General features: G+C 49.4%; 1 protein-coding gene across 9 annotated transcripts in view; it reads right to left on the bottom strand.

The window, feature by feature from the left end:
* Positions 1 to 1,804: 1,804 nt before the first annotated feature.
* Positions 1,805 to 16,476, bottom strand: part of PTPN3 (protein tyrosine phosphatase non-receptor type 3) — a 110,574-nt gene continuing 95,902 nt past the window's right edge. For 7 of the 9 annotated variants that reach the window (XM_046021976.1, XM_046021974.1, XM_046021973.1 and 4 more), the window contains 6 exons: positions 16,171 to 16,232; positions 13,538 to 13,684; positions 6,756 to 6,884; positions 5,651 to 5,796; positions 5,017 to 5,152; positions 1,805 to 3,199 (listed from right to left, as the gene is read on the bottom strand). In XM_046021976.1, coding sequence (XP_045877932.1) covers positions 3,122 to 3,199; positions 5,017 to 5,152; positions 5,651 to 5,796; positions 6,756 to 6,884; positions 13,538 to 13,684; positions 16,171 to 16,232 — 698 coding nt within the window. In that variant the 3' untranslated portion in view covers positions 1,805 to 3,121. The remainder of the gene's footprint in view (positions 3,200 to 5,016; positions 5,153 to 5,650; positions 5,797 to 6,755; positions 6,885 to 13,537; positions 13,685 to 16,170; positions 16,233 to 16,476) is intronic. The other 2 variants (XM_046021979.1, XM_046021980.1) reach the window with 1 other exon arrangement.

Raw genomic sequence — 16,476 nt, 5'->3', positions numbered from 1 at the left:
ATGACCTGAGCCGAAGGCAGCCGCTTAACCAACTGAGCCACCCAGGCGTCCCTCTATGAGCGTTTCCTATTGATGCTGCCTCTTTGTTGCCTCTGAGGGATGAAGCGGACTGTTGCTTTCACTAAAATAATAATTTCTGAGGAACAACAAAAACAAAAGTATCAGGTAGCAATAGGGGACCAAGAGCGCCTACACTAATCTAAAAGCATTTTTAATGTTTCAATGTTAACTGTCTGGAATTAAAATAAAAAGCTTAATTAAAAACCTTTTTAAGTATAAATTACTGTGGTAGGAATTACAGACCAGCATGTTTGTGATATAACACCCCTCATCCTGACCTCCCCCAGCCAATCTGAGTTAATCTTTTTTTTCTGTGAAGTCAAAATACCAAGTGCAGCTTCTACAGAGACACAGGGAGGGACGTTCCTTAAGTCAGCACATCGGTGGGTCTGATCAGATCTTCCGGAGAACAAAACGCAGACGTAAAATGTCTTTTCTGTTCACATCCAGCCAAATTTTCCAGGCAAAATATTCCGTTTTGAAGTTCTTCACTTAGGACTCCAAAAGGCTAAAGTATAATTGCTTAAATGTAGGAAGCACTGAAGCAGGAATGCGGTGGCACAGAATTTAATCAGCTGTGTCTGTAGTCATATTTACTCGTGTATTTTGCCCCTTTAGATAATTGTCTTGTCTTGTTCTTCCCCCATATTTCATGAATTTTGTTGCTAGTAACATCTGCTGGGTCTGGACCACTGGCCTGAACCGTGGCAGAAAAAGGCGAGCTGCAATCTTGCTAAGTTTTTTAGAAATTAACATACAATAATGACAGCATTTCTCAACTATATTGAATATTTTTTTAAGAAAAAAAAAAACAAAAAACCACAACTCTCCAAACACATTTAGTCTTCTCAAGCTTCTTGCACACAGGGTGCTGGGGCATTTTTATCAAACAGCCATGTCTTGCTAGACATCCTGATGGCATTTACGTGGAGGTCAGCTTTCTACCTGCCCCTCTTTTTTGGGACTTAACTGGTAGAATTTTTTGAATCCAGGCTGAAGAAAGGCATTAGCAGGAGGATATTCCTTTGCCCTTTTGTTCTCAGCAAAAGAAATTTTCTTTTGTGGAAAGATCCATATACTTCTGCTTCTGGTTTTGGGCTAATGGCTGGTAAATTAACTTTTCCAAGTAATGCACCTGTAGGCAGTGTCAGATAGCTACCAGCTGATGAAAACCCCCGCTGAGAGCATTTTCTTCTGTCCTCATATTCAACCCATAGCCTCAGAATTATTTCTCCCGTTTTACAGGAAATAGAAGAAAGAGATGTACTACTCCAAAGTGACCAGGCCAAGAGACAGTTATTTCCGAGTGGGACCAGGAACCAAATCTCCAACTGCGTAATTGCAACCTTTCTGGGTTCATTCTGGAATCCAATAAAGATGGGACTTCGATGGTCTCCTGTCTCAGAGTAGTGGGCTGTGACACAGCGTGACACTTCCCTCCCACCCTTGCCATTGAGCAGTAAAATACTGGTGGGGGACAGGTGGGAAGTATGCAACTAAATGAGCTAAGTCTGGAGGTAAAGAACCTTCAGAAACCCGGCTCCCATCATCTAGGTCTGTATCCAGCTTGCAACCAGGAAACGACTCAAATGGTCCAGAGTTTGTGAACCATCAAAATGGCTTCACTTCTGTATGCTATGATATAAAAGCATCCTTTTCCTATAAATCCCACCAAGAAACTGGCTGAGCTTCCTCTCCCTTCAGGATACATAAAAGCCGCAATTTAAAAATACCACGTTAAAAATTTTATGTAATTTATTTTCCTTAAATAATAATTTTGCTACAATCCTGTCACAAATTTTTAAAAAATTTAACACAGTATGAACAAAGGCATAATTCTTTAGAACAATCAAAATCGGGGTGCACTTAGAATAAATTAACATCAAATTGTGTTTATATTCAGAAAGCCTAATCCTCTTTGAAATGAAATGGAGACCATTCTAACTGAGGGTGAATGCACACATTTGTTCTTCTATACAGAGACTCATTCTTTATAGAAACTCAACTGTAATTTGAATCAAGTTCGGAATCCTGAGAAACACTTACCATGGGCACACACGCACATCCACACACATCCACGGACAACCCTCTAGAAGCTAGGGTTCCCAGGGTTCCACGACTAGATCTTTCCTCAGAAGGGCCAAAGATTCTGAATATTTAGATGATATCCCATCTCCCCTCAGGAGAATCATTAATGTTTCAAGTTTAATAGCTTGAAGTAGCAGCAATCCACGTAGTAAGTTCAGTAGTCGAGAATTCCAGTCTTGGGTTCTGCAGGTACAGCAAAGGGGTGAGCAGAGGCGAGAAGGACCCCACTCCTAAGGACGGACAGGACGCACCGGGAGACTTCGTTCTGAGTCTCAGCTGAAAGCTCGCCTGAACTCACATGACTAACCCGGTCCAGGCACTGTGTGAGCCCCTGGAGAGGGTCACTAATGCAGGGAGCAAGCAGGGCATTTTGGACATGATTGTCAGAAACACGAAATACGGGAGATGGGGCAGAGGAAGGTGGGGCAGAAAAGGTCGCGCCTGCCCCTCAGCCTGCAATCCCACCAGCCTGCCTCTGAGTACATTCATCAGGGCTCCCCTCGCAGCAGTGGGTGAATGCCAACGGTTCCAGCTCTGCCTCGAAGCACAGAAAGCTCAGCCCTTAGAGTCCTATAAACACATACACACAAACGCCCTAGCAACTCGAAGCAGCCACACCCTCTTGTTTCTGGGAGGTCAACAGCCTTGTTGGCCTCCCCTCCCAACTGCCCAAGGATGGTTTACAGGAATATGGTGAGGTCTAGGGAGGAAGGCAATAGGTCAGGCCCCAAACTGAGATCCCCTTTTGCTTATTTCGAGGACGAACGGGCCTAAGTGTTGCTATAACTGCATGCGTATCTACACGGTTCCTCTGTACACGATACCTCTTCTAGAGAACTTTAAAGTGCCTGGGTTCAAACATGCTCATTCCTTCCCCACGGCCTACAGGTTTCCTCTTGCTGCTTCCAGAGAGAAGGTCTGTCCTGGCGGAGGATGCCCTTGGGAAAGAGGAATGAACGTTTTCACAGTTGTCTTAACTGGGATCCAGCATTTGGACTAAGCCCTCTTCATAAACACGAAGGATCGCTTCACATACAAACTTGTACTGGCTCTGGAAAAGAAAAGGAAAGAAACCCGTCAGCCCACCCGCGGCTCCGGAAACACGGCCTCACACCACATCCGTGCTCGGTCTTTCGCACCGCTCCCGAGTGCTCTGAGCTCCGGCTCTGGGCCAGGGCAGACCCTGAGTCCCTGCCAGGGACGCATGGCAGGGCAGAGACCCCCATGCAGCCGTTATTCCTGCATCATGAGGACTAGGGGCTCCCAGACAGCGACAGGCAGAAGCCCCTGCCGAGGGAGGCAGAAGCCCCTGCCGAGGGAGGAAGCAGCCAGTTCCGTGCGGCAGAGTCAGGGCTCAGAGCCCCGGCCGGGAACACCTGGGCAGGGAAGGAGAGGCTGCGCTGGTGTCCCCGCCCTGGATGTATGGGGCCTTGAGTCACAGTAAGGAGCTTGGATCTTGTCTTAGGCAGGGCCACTGAACGCTGCTCTGCAGGATGTGGTACTTTATATTAACCGACACCTATGGAACTTATTTAGTGAAGTGCAGGAGGTGAAAGAAAGCGTTGAGATGGTGCTTCACCAGCTGGGAAAATCCACCTGGAAGATGCACTGTAAACATGGTAAACCAGGGGCGCCTGGGTGGCTCAGTGGGTTAAAGCCTCTGCCTTCAGCTCGGGTCATGATCTCAGGGTCCTGGGATCAAGCCCCACATCGGGCTCTCTGCTTAGCCGGGAGCCTGCCTCCTCCTCTCTCTCTCCCTACCTCTCTGCCTACTTGTGATCTCTGTCAAATAAATAAATAAAATCTTTAAAAACAAAAACAAAAACAAAACAAAACCCATGGTAAACCGGCAGTGAGGGCTTCCATAACATGAACCAGGGCAGAGAACGAGAGTCTTAATAACCTGATCTTTTCCTCTTAATTGTATTTCCCGAGTATAATATAAAACAAGAGCTCACGATCATTAGAGAAATCTTAGAAACTTTGTCCATGAGCCTGTGAGGGCACAGAGCTGGCTGCAACATGGCATTCCCACTCCTGTCTTTGCTTACTCCACCACCTCCTCCAGAAAGCCTTCCCTGACTTTCCAAAGTCTGCTTTTGATACTCCTCCATTGACTTCCTTGACTCCCCTTAGACTACACTACTGTTGAGGTTTTTAACTGACTGATTCAGTTTTCCCACCACATACAAACTTGGGTCTCTCTGGTGTGTGCCATTTTCTAAATGAATGCGGGATGGTCCCCATTTTACAAAAGCTGGGGAAACTGAGGCTTGGAGAGAGGTTAAGGGACTAGCCAAAGGTCACCCAGTATGTGGGGTAGCCTGAATCACGTGCTTTTTTCTATATCCCCCTACCCGCCTCTCTTGAAGATCTAGGGGAAACCCACAAGATTTCCTTTAAGAGACACTTGCAGTGTAAATGGCCCAAGTGTGATGCACACGGGAGACAGCCCAAAGGCTATGTGTAGGGCTGTGTGAAACGTCCCTTGAGCCAAAAGGCTCACCCACAGACAGGCAGGTGCAGTAAAACCCTCGGGGGACTTTGCTTACTTCTGATGGATAAATAAATGATGGGCCAGTGGCTCGAGCACGTAGAACAAAACCAGGGCTGCTCCCTGGCCACGTGGCTGGCAGGAACCACATGACAGAGACAGCAAAGGGGAAGGATAGCAAAAGACAGAGGTCACACAGGGTGGGCTTTGGAGTCGCTCAGTCCCTGACAAGCTCTGCGAACTTGAGCAAGGGATACAGAGCCCTGAGCCTTGGTCTCTGAACATGCCAAGCCCTTCACGCAGGCCTGGCCCAGGGCAAGCAGCCAGAAAGTATTGGCCACCGTTACTACTTTTATCAATGGATTTCTACTCACTGATGTCTGCACCATCATGGCACGCTGGTCTCGCATTTTCCGGACAATATCCAGTGGGTAAACAGGCAGGTTTCTCTCAATGAGGCACATGGCTGTTTCCATGGTGACCAGCACACCCGTGCGCCCTATTCCAGCACTGGGGGACAGAAGCAGAGATTTGGGATTTGCTCACGCAGTGTTTCTGCAAGGCCCAGCTTAACTCCCAGCCAGTTCCCAAGTTTACTCAGACAGAGCCTTCCTCCCCTGACCTTCAGGAGTACGAAACGCACAATCAGGGCGTGCTCTTGAACGGGCTGAGCAGGCCTCTCCTCGTATATTCTGAGGCCAGGGGCTTCAACACCCATGAAGAGAAACCCAGCTTTAAGCTGCACCCCACTCTCATTCACGTCTATTGTGCAGGTCAGAGACTCAAGGACAGACGGAAGGCTGAGGGAGCAGCTTTCTTTTTCTGGTCTACATTCAGGACCTTACTCATAATATTCCAAATCTTTTGAAACAGCGCAGAAGTAAAGCAGAAGCGTCTTGTAAAGGCGCCTGGTCTCGTGGGATTTAGGGTGCTCTTTGCCAACTTTCTCCAGGTCTTTCCCTCTGGGGTGTGCGTGTGAACACAAACAGCACCGGAGGGCCACCGTACCTGCAGTGAACTAACACAGGTTCGCCGTCCACGCGCAGGGACCTCACAGAGTTGACGAACTCCAGAAAGTCTGAGGAGTCATCGGGAACGCCGTGGTCGGGCCACGCGACATACTGGAGGTGTGTCACAGTGTGCTCCTCCCCGGTCTGTGCAAGAGGCAGGGTGGCCTTGGTGAGTCCATCCAGAAGGTGGGCAGGGGGACCCCTGCCTCAGCTACGGTGGTCCTGTCTCTGGCTGCCCCTCCGCCTGCCATGCACAGCCCTGCCGAGGCCCCCGGAAAGCCCCACTTACCAGGGATACCCTCCCACGCACCCATTCTCTGGGACATGGCTCAGGCCACCCGCCCCCCCTCACCCCCCTACCCCCAGGATGGGTTCCTTCCCCCCTTCTGTCCTCCACGATTCCTTCCCTTTTGCTCTGATGGTCCTTGCCATTAGGGCCACAAATGGGCTTTTTCTTTCTTTCGGGGAGCAAAATACACGTACCATGAGCTTACCACTTTAAGCATTAGGTGTACAGTTCGGCGGGATTGCCTACTTCCCGGTGTGGTGCAACCATCACCACTAGCCTTTCACAGAAGTCGTTCATCTTCCCGAGCTGCAGCTCCGGACCCGGGAAGCACTAACTCTTCATGCCCTCGCCCCCCAGCCAAGCACCCTTCCACTCCCTGTCTCTCGGATTTGGACTCCCGCACTACTCCGTACAGCTGCACAGTACTTTCCTCTCGTGACTGGCTGATCTGACCTAGTAGAACGTCGTCAAGGGTCATCCTTGCTATGACATGCATGAGCATGTTTGAAAGGCTGTGAAAGGCTGAGTAGTATTTCCACTGTATAAACGGACCATGTCTTGTTTCTCCATGTATCTGTCAACGGACACTTGGACGTTCCCACCTGTGCGCTACAGTGAGCAGTGGTGCTGTGAACGAGGGTGCTGGTTCTTTCACAAGTCGGCCTGTACACTGGCTGAGAGGCTCACCAGGGGAGAATGGAGAACAGACCTGGAGGCACCAGCTCGCCCAGGACCATGGTGGATGCTGCTGTAGAACCTGCCTCTAAGTTGTGCCCTCCCCGCCACCCCCATTCCCTGCAGGGGTGTGGCTTACCTCGGTGTTGGTGACCAGCATTTCCCGGAACACGTAAGCAATGGTGCAGTCCTCTGACTGACATCGGATGTGAAAGCTGCCGTGTTCCATGACATCGGGAGGATCAGGCCAGTACTGGTGACACTTGGTCTGCAAGGGAACCGCCGGGTGTGAGCTAACCTCCGCTGTGGGGCTGGTGCTCAGGACCAGTCACCTGGATGGATGGGGGGGCATCCGGCCAGAGCCCGCACACTCCCACCAGGTACTCTGAGAGCGGCTGGTAGCGGGCAGCCTCAGGCAGAGCCCATCAGCTCTGTGTCTGTTCCCTGAGGGCAGGAGAGGAGGACAGGAGTGGGCCTGCCAGGGGCCAGGCCACAGCTCTCCAAGCAGCCTGGGCTGCAGCCCAGAGGTTGAGTACAGAGCCCAGCCTCCTCATCACCAGGGTCCGCTTGCTGGAGGAACAGGAGAGGCCTCACACATGATGCCTTGACACAGGAACAACCTCTCTTCCTCATCCTCCCCCAACCCCCGCATCAAGCCTACTCCAGGGCCTCGGGCCCCTCCTCTGCTCTCCACACCCCATCCACCTCACCCTCCTTCACCATCCATCCCCTACCCACTTGAGTAGAAGGCCTCAAGGTACAGCGGTTAAAAGCACACAGTGGGAAGTCAGAAGTCTACCGGACTCATTTTCTCCTCTACCTGTTAGCCTTATGACTTTGAACCTGCCTCTCAACCTCTTGGGATTATCACCATCTTCACCGGATAGACTGGGACAGCACCTGCTTGCCTGATGGTGACAGAGGTTGGAAGTAATGGTGAGCAGTGCCAGGCTCACTGTGAGGGGTCAGGTTATCATGGTTGCTATGAGTCCCCCCCATCAACTTCAGTGAGGGTGATAAGAAACTCCACAGAAATCCCAGTGAAAGAAGGCCCCAAACCGATATGAACATTCCTGTACATTCAAGCAGAATCCCCTAGTCCCTCAGAGGCTTTTGTCCACGACTCACAGAGCCGACACACTCCCCAGATGGCCAATGGAGAACCAAGGCCTCAGAGGCATTAAGCGACTTGCCCAAGGTCATAGAGCTGCTGTGGTTCCCCTTAAGCTCACCGAGAGCCCACCGCCTCTCCCTGTTTTTGATCCTCCCTTTCAAATCCTGATGCTGGGCCACAGCTGTCTTCGCTCCTGCCTCCAGCTTCAAAGCAAAACTCAGGGCCAAGCTGCCCATCCCACCACAGTGCCATCAAATTCTGACTCATTCAATATTTTTTTTTTCCTCTCCAAGCCTATAGTTGCAACATCTTACATAAAACTTATATTTGTGTACAGCTAAAAGGGGCTATAAACCGACAGATGCACGTGATTTGTCTAGAACAGCTTTTCTATTCTTATTTTCAAATGTCACAACGAGTATTTGAAATTAAAGTATGCGGTCGGAAAGCTGGAGTTAAGAGTTTACTTGTAAACCTTAAATATGGGTGTTTAGGTTAGTGGCTGCTTCCCAACTTCCCTAAGACAGGAAGGGGCCGCTGTCCCCAGAACCCAGGGCAGAGTCGACCCCCTCTGGTCTACACCTGCCTCATCGTCTCAGGGTGTCTGGGAACATCTCAAGAAGACCTGAGCACACACGGACTGTGAGCCGGACTGGGCACTCAGAGACACCTCGGCCCCTCCCTGTCTTCGGAATGTGGGTTCCGCTTGCCTTTCCTGCTCCCAGGGGCTGCTTGGAGGACACATCCTAAAGGCAGTAATGTGCCGCTGGAAACACCTATCCTAACTGAGCCCAGTTAGGGTCTCTATAAACTTCCAAGATTTGACAGGAAGGTGCAAGGATCCACTTGTCTTGCTGCTACCCAAGACAAGCCTTGTAAGCTGCCCTGGCTTCCTGAAACTGTCACCCACCAAGCCGCAGTGGTCTTCGTCTTTCTTCAGTTTCTCCCTGTCCCCTGCATCCTGCGGGTGGGCCCGGGACCCCTGCCTGGCTTCAGATCACAGCTGGGCAACTCCTGGGAGGGCTCTCTGCTACAGACGCCCAGGCGTCCTGCCCACAGGACCGCTGACGTGAAGGGTGTCTGATGTGATCCGCCCATACAAGGCAGAGCCATAGATACCCTATTTCCAGAGACTCCCAGAGAAGCTGACCAGAACTGGACTCTACGCCTTGATCAAATTTAGGTTTTAGGTCTGTTTGGATCACAAAGCAGTGAGGGTGTAACAGAAAGAGCAAGGAGTCTGTGAAAACCGAGTTTCAATCCTGGTTAAAAGAAAGCTCCACTGGGGCACCTGGGTGGCTCAGTTGGTTAAGCGACTGCCTCCAGCTAGGTCATGATCCTGGAGTCCTTGGATCGAGTCCCGCATCGGGCTCCCAGCTCCACGGGGAGTCTGCTTCTCCCTCTGACCTTCTCCTCACTCATGTTCTCTCTCACTCATTCTCTCTCAAATAAATAAATTATTAAAAAAAAAAATCTCTAAAAAAAAAAGAAAGCTCCACTAACCAACGGTCTGCTCCTGGGTGAGTTACTAGACTTCTCAAGTCTCAGTGTCCACATTCCTGCAGGCTGCGGGGCTGAGGAAGGTAACCACTAAAGCCTACTAGCTATTGCTCAGGCTACGCCCAGCGCGAAATGGTACTTTTTATGGACATTAGCTAGGCCTCAAAAAAACCCTATGAGGGAGGTATTACCGGTCTATTTTGCATATGAATAAACTGAGGTCTTGAGTGTGAATCTACTGCAGATCACACAAAGAAGTGGCACACACATAGACGTGAAAAATAATCCCCCCCCCCCCCCCCCCCCCCCCGCCCCCGGCCCCAGAAAGCATCCCTGACGGAAGGTGCGGGAGAATGCTTTTTTAATAGAAAAGTGATACCCCTATAGGTCTTTCTCCTCTATGAGGAAACCCGTGAACCTGAAGGGAAACTACTGCGAGAAACACTTTGCGGGGGAGTGAAACAAGGCAGGAATCAAAGTGATGCTGCCACGGGAGCACCTCACAGGCTGGAAGAGGTGCTCGAGGAGACCCCGCACTCATGGACGCGCCTGCGGGGCACAGCCATGATCGGGGACTCCCGCCAGACGCCGCCTGCGGGGAGGCCCACCCTGCTGCATGCACAGTAGGGGAGAAAGCAAATGGGGCATGCTGAAAAGCTCAACTCTCAGAAGAGCGAAGGAGAGAAGCTGCTGGCCTGGAGACAACCCATGGGCAGGGTGAAGAACAGATAAGGGACCTCGGGGATAAAGGGCACAGGTCAGCTGAGAGCTCCGAACAGGAGAGGGAGGAAACCTGTGGCCTGGATTTTCACAAGAACAGGTTTTCAACAATGGATGCACAGGAGGGTAAGTCCCCAGGGCCCGAGATAGCAAAGGCAATACCGACTCCGGAGAAGGGGCCGGCTGGGATGGGCTCAGTCAGGAAGACCTCCGGGAAACACAGAAGGCCCGTGGGGCACAGGGAGACCTCAGAGGAGCTCAGGTTCCGAGCAGATGCCAACAGGAGGCGGGGAGGTGGGATGTCATCAGGACAGAGCAGGAGGGGCAGGACCCCTAAGAGTGGGAGGAGGAAGCAGGGCCTATGGGATGGAAGAAAGGGCCTTTCTGTCTGGGCTGGAATGAACAGGACGGGGGAAGAGGGTCTGTTTTCTAGGGCAGATCTTCCATCACTCGCCACGCCTGCTGCAGCTCGAGAATGACCTCAGGGCTGGGAGGGGCAGAGCCAACTTTACACGGATAAGAGAAGCCCAACCCAGGGAGCTCCTGGTGTCCAGATGCCCCAAAGACCTTGTGACATGGGGGCGGGGCACCTCTGTGAATACTCTGACAGAAGCTTCCAGGCTCCCAGAAGTCACAGAATAGAGGCAAGCATGGCACAGGTCTCAAATGGGGAGCCTGGCAGGCTGTGAAAAAGAGATGGTCACCTACAAAAGAGCAGAAATGGCCCAGAGCAGGGCCTGTAGAGTGTGGGAGCATCTGGTAATCAGGGGATTCAGTAACACAGAAATGCATTTTTTAAAAAAATATTTATATATTCTTAGAGCACCCCCTCGAGCAGTGGGGAGGGACAACGGGAGAGGGAGAAAGAATCTTAAATAGCTTCCATGCTCACTGTAGACCCTGCTATGGGGCTTGATCTCATGACCCTGAGATCATGACCCTGAGATCACGACCTGAGCTGAAACCAAGAGCTGGATACTTTTAACTGACGGGGCCACCCAGGCGTCCCAGGCAAATTTTTTCATATGTGCCAAGGACAGTCTGAATTGGGTTGAGGATGGCTTTAACAACCCTTCCTTAATACATTAATACATTAACTCTGTTTTCATGAGAGACAGAGAAAGAATGCCACACATTCATATGCGCCAGGCTTTGGGTCCAGAGGCTGCAAGGTGAGGCAAGAATACTCACTTCCATTTCCATTTTAGGTATATCTTTTAAAATAAATTTATTAAAGAAAAAAAGATAAGTCAATTTAGAGAAAAAATAATACTGTAGTAAAATAAAATCAATCTATTCCCAGCAATAATTGTTAAGGTGGTCCCCAGCTACCACTGCTAGCTGACGTTTACGTCATACTGTGTGCCAAGCACCCTTCCAAGAAACCCACCAATATTAACCCCTGACAATCCCACAAGACAGGCACTATTATTATTCCATTCTACCCAGAGGTTTTGTATTTCCAAAGTCACACACGTAGGAAATGATAGGATCTGAATCTGAGTCTGCCTAATCTTTCCCACCACAGCCCAGAACAAGAGGGTTATGAGGGCTCCAGAAAAAGAGAGAGTGCAGGACTGTGAGTCAGCCAGGGTTCCCCTAAGTTCAAAAAAAGGGGGGAGTAGGTCACTTCATTTTCTATTCAAAACAAAATTAGAAAGTGACAAAAAATAAAACAAAATATAAACAAACAAACAAAAAAACCCAGACAAAACCGAGACTTGTGGACAAGGAGATGAGGTGATGCCCTGTGATTGCAGGAAAGCCTTGGACAGTCTCTCAGAGTAACGGGGTAAGACAAGGTAGAGAAAAGCAGGAGCCGGGAGCAGAGCTGGGAGGGTTACAGCTGCTGCCCCAAGGGTGCCCTCGATGCATCTGACTCACAGCATTCTAGAAGGAGGTTTCTACTGCCTCTCGAGGACCTTCACATTTTTTAACAGTGACTTACATGACAAGAAGAGATTCTGATCAAAACTGTGAGTGACAAGAAGCTAAGAGTGACAGCCGACACAAAGAACAATAGAAGGGAAGCCCAAAAAGCCGCAGGGAGAACACGATAGGCCAGATCTATGGCCGAATCCAGCCCACGACGATGACACATAAAACAATGCTAACATCTGCGGGACACTTGCCACATGCGGTTCTATAAGCTTTTTACATACACCGTCTCTGTCTTTACAACCCATCCAAGATGGGCACGACGATCGCCTCCACTTCATGTATGGAGAAGCTGAGGGCAGAGAGATGAAGTAACTTGCTCAGGGGAAATCACACTGTGAACCCAGATTGTCTGGCTCCAGGACCTGTGACATTCTGTAGGTGTAGCTTTCAAGAGTCAAGCGCAGAGTACAGAATGGAGCAACTGGCCTGAGAGTGACACCAAGACAGAGACTAGATGCTTTCTGCTGGTCACAGGATTGCTGGAAGCTGAGCTTACAACCTTTTACAAAGTCTGAGGTTATTTTCAGATACCTAAAAAGCCAGTGCCTAGGAGAGACGGTAACTTATTCTGTGTCCTCCCAGTGGGAGAAGCAGGTGAGGTGGAGGTTCAAAAGCATGTCGATTTCAGCGAGTGGTAAGGAAGGATTTTTTTTTTTTTTTTTAACTGGAGCTGAACATCCATGGGATGGACCCTGAAGGTGTTTTTGCAGAAGTGGGGAGCCCGCTACTTTGGAGAACACACAGAAGTCCTTTGCAATCCATCGGGCCCTGCAGAATTAGTTAGGAATTCTCATTTGGCTGTTTCAGATGAGAGCGTAGACTGTTCTCAAACATACTATTCATTCTAAGCTGCACATTCTGATTTTCAGCGTGGATCCATTTGGTATTCTGAGTGATGGACCAGGGAGAGAGGCCTGGGAAGGAGGCCTGGAAGGGAGCAGCACACAAATCATTCAAAGCAGGTGGCTCAAAGTTAATTTATATCGGATTCTGGAATGGGTTTCTGCATAAATGTTTCCTAATGAAGGTATCTTGCCGTATGCAAAAGTTAGAGAATGCACAACACAGGTATCCCTTGCCCAGTGATTTCTGTTCTATAACCAGTGATATGCTCCTCTGGAAAAGGCACCCCACTAAGCCCAGCGTGCTGCCCGTCACTCTCCTAATCAAGCCCTTCTTCCCCTTCTTGCATCGGGTTTTGCTGCATCACAACCAAGGCAGACAGAGGCTGTAATTTCTCTACTTACTATGGTCACTGTTGCACACCCACAGCTCTGCTCAGGACCAGCACTTGTCCTGTGTGGCTGAGGCTATAGTCAACACAGGGGTTCTGGGGCAGGTGAAAGGAGGCAAGGGGAACCACCTTCTGCTGGTTATAATGGACCGAAGGGGAACCACCATAATGGACCGAGATAGGGGTGGGAGGGGCTGTCTGATCCTTGTTAGTTCCGGGAAGGCCAGGGAGTGGGCAGGAGTGCTGAGCCGCCCATCAGTCGAGGTGTCTATCAGTAGCTCTCAAAAGGAGACCTATGGGTCACAATGGGGCTGGACCAGGGGCGTTAAAGATCCTTTCCAGGTCTGAGGTTCGTGTTCCACAGAGCACGGCGTGACAGGTCCACGTGTGAATTGGAAATCAAGCCACTTACCCGCCCTCGCTCGGTGAGAGTCGTCAACATGACAATGAGTGACAACTTCTGATCCCAGACGACTTGCCAAAATTGTGCACAGGTGTGTGGCAGGGGACCCTGAGCAGCAATGTACTGGTTCACAAGGTTAGCAGCAGGAATTTCCATCTGGCAAGAGATGGTTCAGGCGTTAGTACCTGTCGCCATGACAAGGTGGACGCGGAACTGGATCTTAAACTCTTCTAGTTGGTGCCTGACATCACCCCAGAATAGCCCGCCAATTTATAGCCAACAAGGAAAATCAAAGAAAAAGCTACTTCAAAAAATCCTTGAAACACACTTGACTATGCCACTCTTACTAACTAGGTAGGGTAAAGCTGTACGACACGCAGTAGGCGATGATCAGAAACGTACCGACAAGATGGCAGAAGAGTCTCAATGACTTTTACTGCCAGATCCTCCATATAATCAATGCTGGCCCTCTGTATCTTCAGCAACACATACCAGTCCTCGGGCCCAAATCTTTCCCCACGCAGGGCTTTCTATCAAGATCCATGGACTTTTCTCCGATGCACAGACCACAAGGCTTATCCCCCCACAAATGCTACACTTTGCTTTCTGCAGGGCTGCCAATGTCGTGTCATTGAGCTGACCAATGCTTTCCCCCACCCAGCCTTACGATGTATAATCAACAAATAAAGATTGCATGTATTTAAGGTGTACAACAGGATGGTGTGATACATGCATATGTTGAGGAATGATCACCACAGTCAAGTTCATGAACACATCCATCACGTCACACAGTTACCACTTGAGTTCATTAATGTTAAATGCCAAAATGTTTTCAGCTGTCCTCAGTGTCCCTCCCCCACCCGGCCCTGCTCTCACTTCTTCCCTCTGAACGGAGGCATTTCTATGAAAAACATTCAGAACCTGATGAGCTCTGAAGCGACACTGGGATTCACTCATTCTTAGATGGGGAAGGCAAAGAGAGGCACCTAATTCATGGTTTGGTTGATGCTTGGGTTAATGGCTTCTTCAACCCTGGTCTGAGTTCCCTTATATCCTCACGGTTGAGGAAACCGGATGGCGTGACCTTGCTAACCCCACCAATTCTGATGCTCTGCTCTTAAGACACAAGGAAGGGTGAAGTGAGAGGCAATGAGCTCCACAGATGTTTGGGAATAAATGGAATCACTGATAGGACCCATTTTTATTCGGCAGTTCTTGATATTTTGCTATAACTTGAAAACTTGAGAAATCATCTGTTCATTTATATCAGGGGTTGGCAAACTGTGGCCAGAGGGCCAAATCTGACAGCCACTTTGCAAGCTACCAGTGTTTTTTTTTTTTTTTTTAAGATTTTATTTGTTTATTTGAGAAAGAGAGAGCATGCACGACAGAGCACAAGTAGGGGGAGCAGAAGGGGGAGGGGGAGAAGCAGACTCCTTGCTGAGTAGGGAGCCCAAAGCAGGGCTTGATCCTAGGACCCTGGGATCCTGACCTGATCTGAAGGCAGATGCTCGATTGACTGAGCCACCCAGGCAACCCATGATTTTTTTTTTTTTTTTAAGATTTTGTTTATTTAGAGAGCGTGACAGGGGGAGGGAGCAAAGGAAGAGGGCCAGAGAATCTCAAGCAGACCATACTCGGGTGCGGAGCCTGAGTCGGGGCTCAGTGACATGACCCTGACGATCATGACTTGAACTGTAATCAAGAATCAGATGCTCAGGGTGCCCAGGTGGCTCAGTGGGTTAAGCTTCTGCCTTCAGCTTAGGTCATGGTCTCAGGGTCCTGGGATCGTGCCCCGCATTGGGCTCTCTGCTCAGCAGGGAGCCTGCTTCCCCCCTCTCTGCCTGCTTCTCTGCCTACTTGTGATGTCTCTGGGGAAAAAAAAAAAAAAAGAATCAGATGCTCAACTGACTGAGCCACCCAGGTAATCTGCAAGCTAAGAGTGTTTTAAAAATATTTTTACATGATTGCCTTTTAAATGTCGTGTAAGTATCTAAGTAATATCATCCATTCTGCCTCAGCCTACAAAGACTGAAATGTTTATCACCTGGCCCTCTACAGAAAAAGCATGGTAACCCCCGGTTTAAATGACGAAAATGAGGTTCAGAGAGGCCAGCTAAGTTGTCCAAGATGCATCTGCAGAGTGAAGGGTATGCTCTTCCCACAACATGTGGAATCTGTTATCTTTTATTTCTGGGTTATATGCACAAGTGGTTTTTTTCCCCTTATTTTTAGGGGGGATGTACAGTAATAACATGGGATGGGGGGGAAACACAGAAAGTTACAAGCATACCACTGGCAAGAAAAAAAAAATCAAAACAACCAAAAAAAAAAAAAACCCCACAAAAATGTCAGCAGTTGAGGACAGAAGGCATGTGGACGATGGGAGTCAGAGACACGGAGTCTGAGTTTTGGTCTCACCTTCTGTTAGCTTTGTGACTTTTCAAATTATTTAATCTCTCTGAACCTTAGTTTTGTCCTCTGTAAAGTGAGACTATTGTGCCTTCCCTCAGGGGCTGCTGAGGTGCTGAAATGAGGGGGCGAACGGGGAAGCACTTTGTCCACCGCAAAGCACCACCCATGCCACGATCATGCTTGGGACAGTGATCAACGTGCTCTTAGTATCCAGATTCTTGACTTACGTTCACATAACTCGCATTAATATAATCTTCATTTCCCTGCAATAAGACCCGGGTGGTGTCATCTGCAGGGAGAAAAAAATGTACCGATTATCCGGAGCGTTATTTGGATCATGCCAAGGAAACCAGAGTTCAGTCCCTAAGCCCATCTGCAGCTCTCGCCTCATTAGCATAAACACTATTCCCCAACTGTTCCCAGTCTGACATGGCGGCAATAAAGACGGTGGTGTTTACAGACACACTGAAAATCGTTCCAGAATACCAGACAATCTGTTTTAAAAAGAGAAACATTATCTCAGCCAGTTGGGG

The sequence above is a fragment of the Meles meles genome, chromosome 11 (assembly GCF_922984935.1).
Source record: "Meles meles chromosome 11, mMelMel3.1 paternal haplotype, whole genome shotgun sequence".
Taxonomy (NCBI): domain Eukaryota; kingdom Metazoa; phylum Chordata; class Mammalia; order Carnivora; family Mustelidae; genus Meles; species Meles meles.
This window is presented reverse-complemented; position numbering and strand designations above follow the sequence as displayed.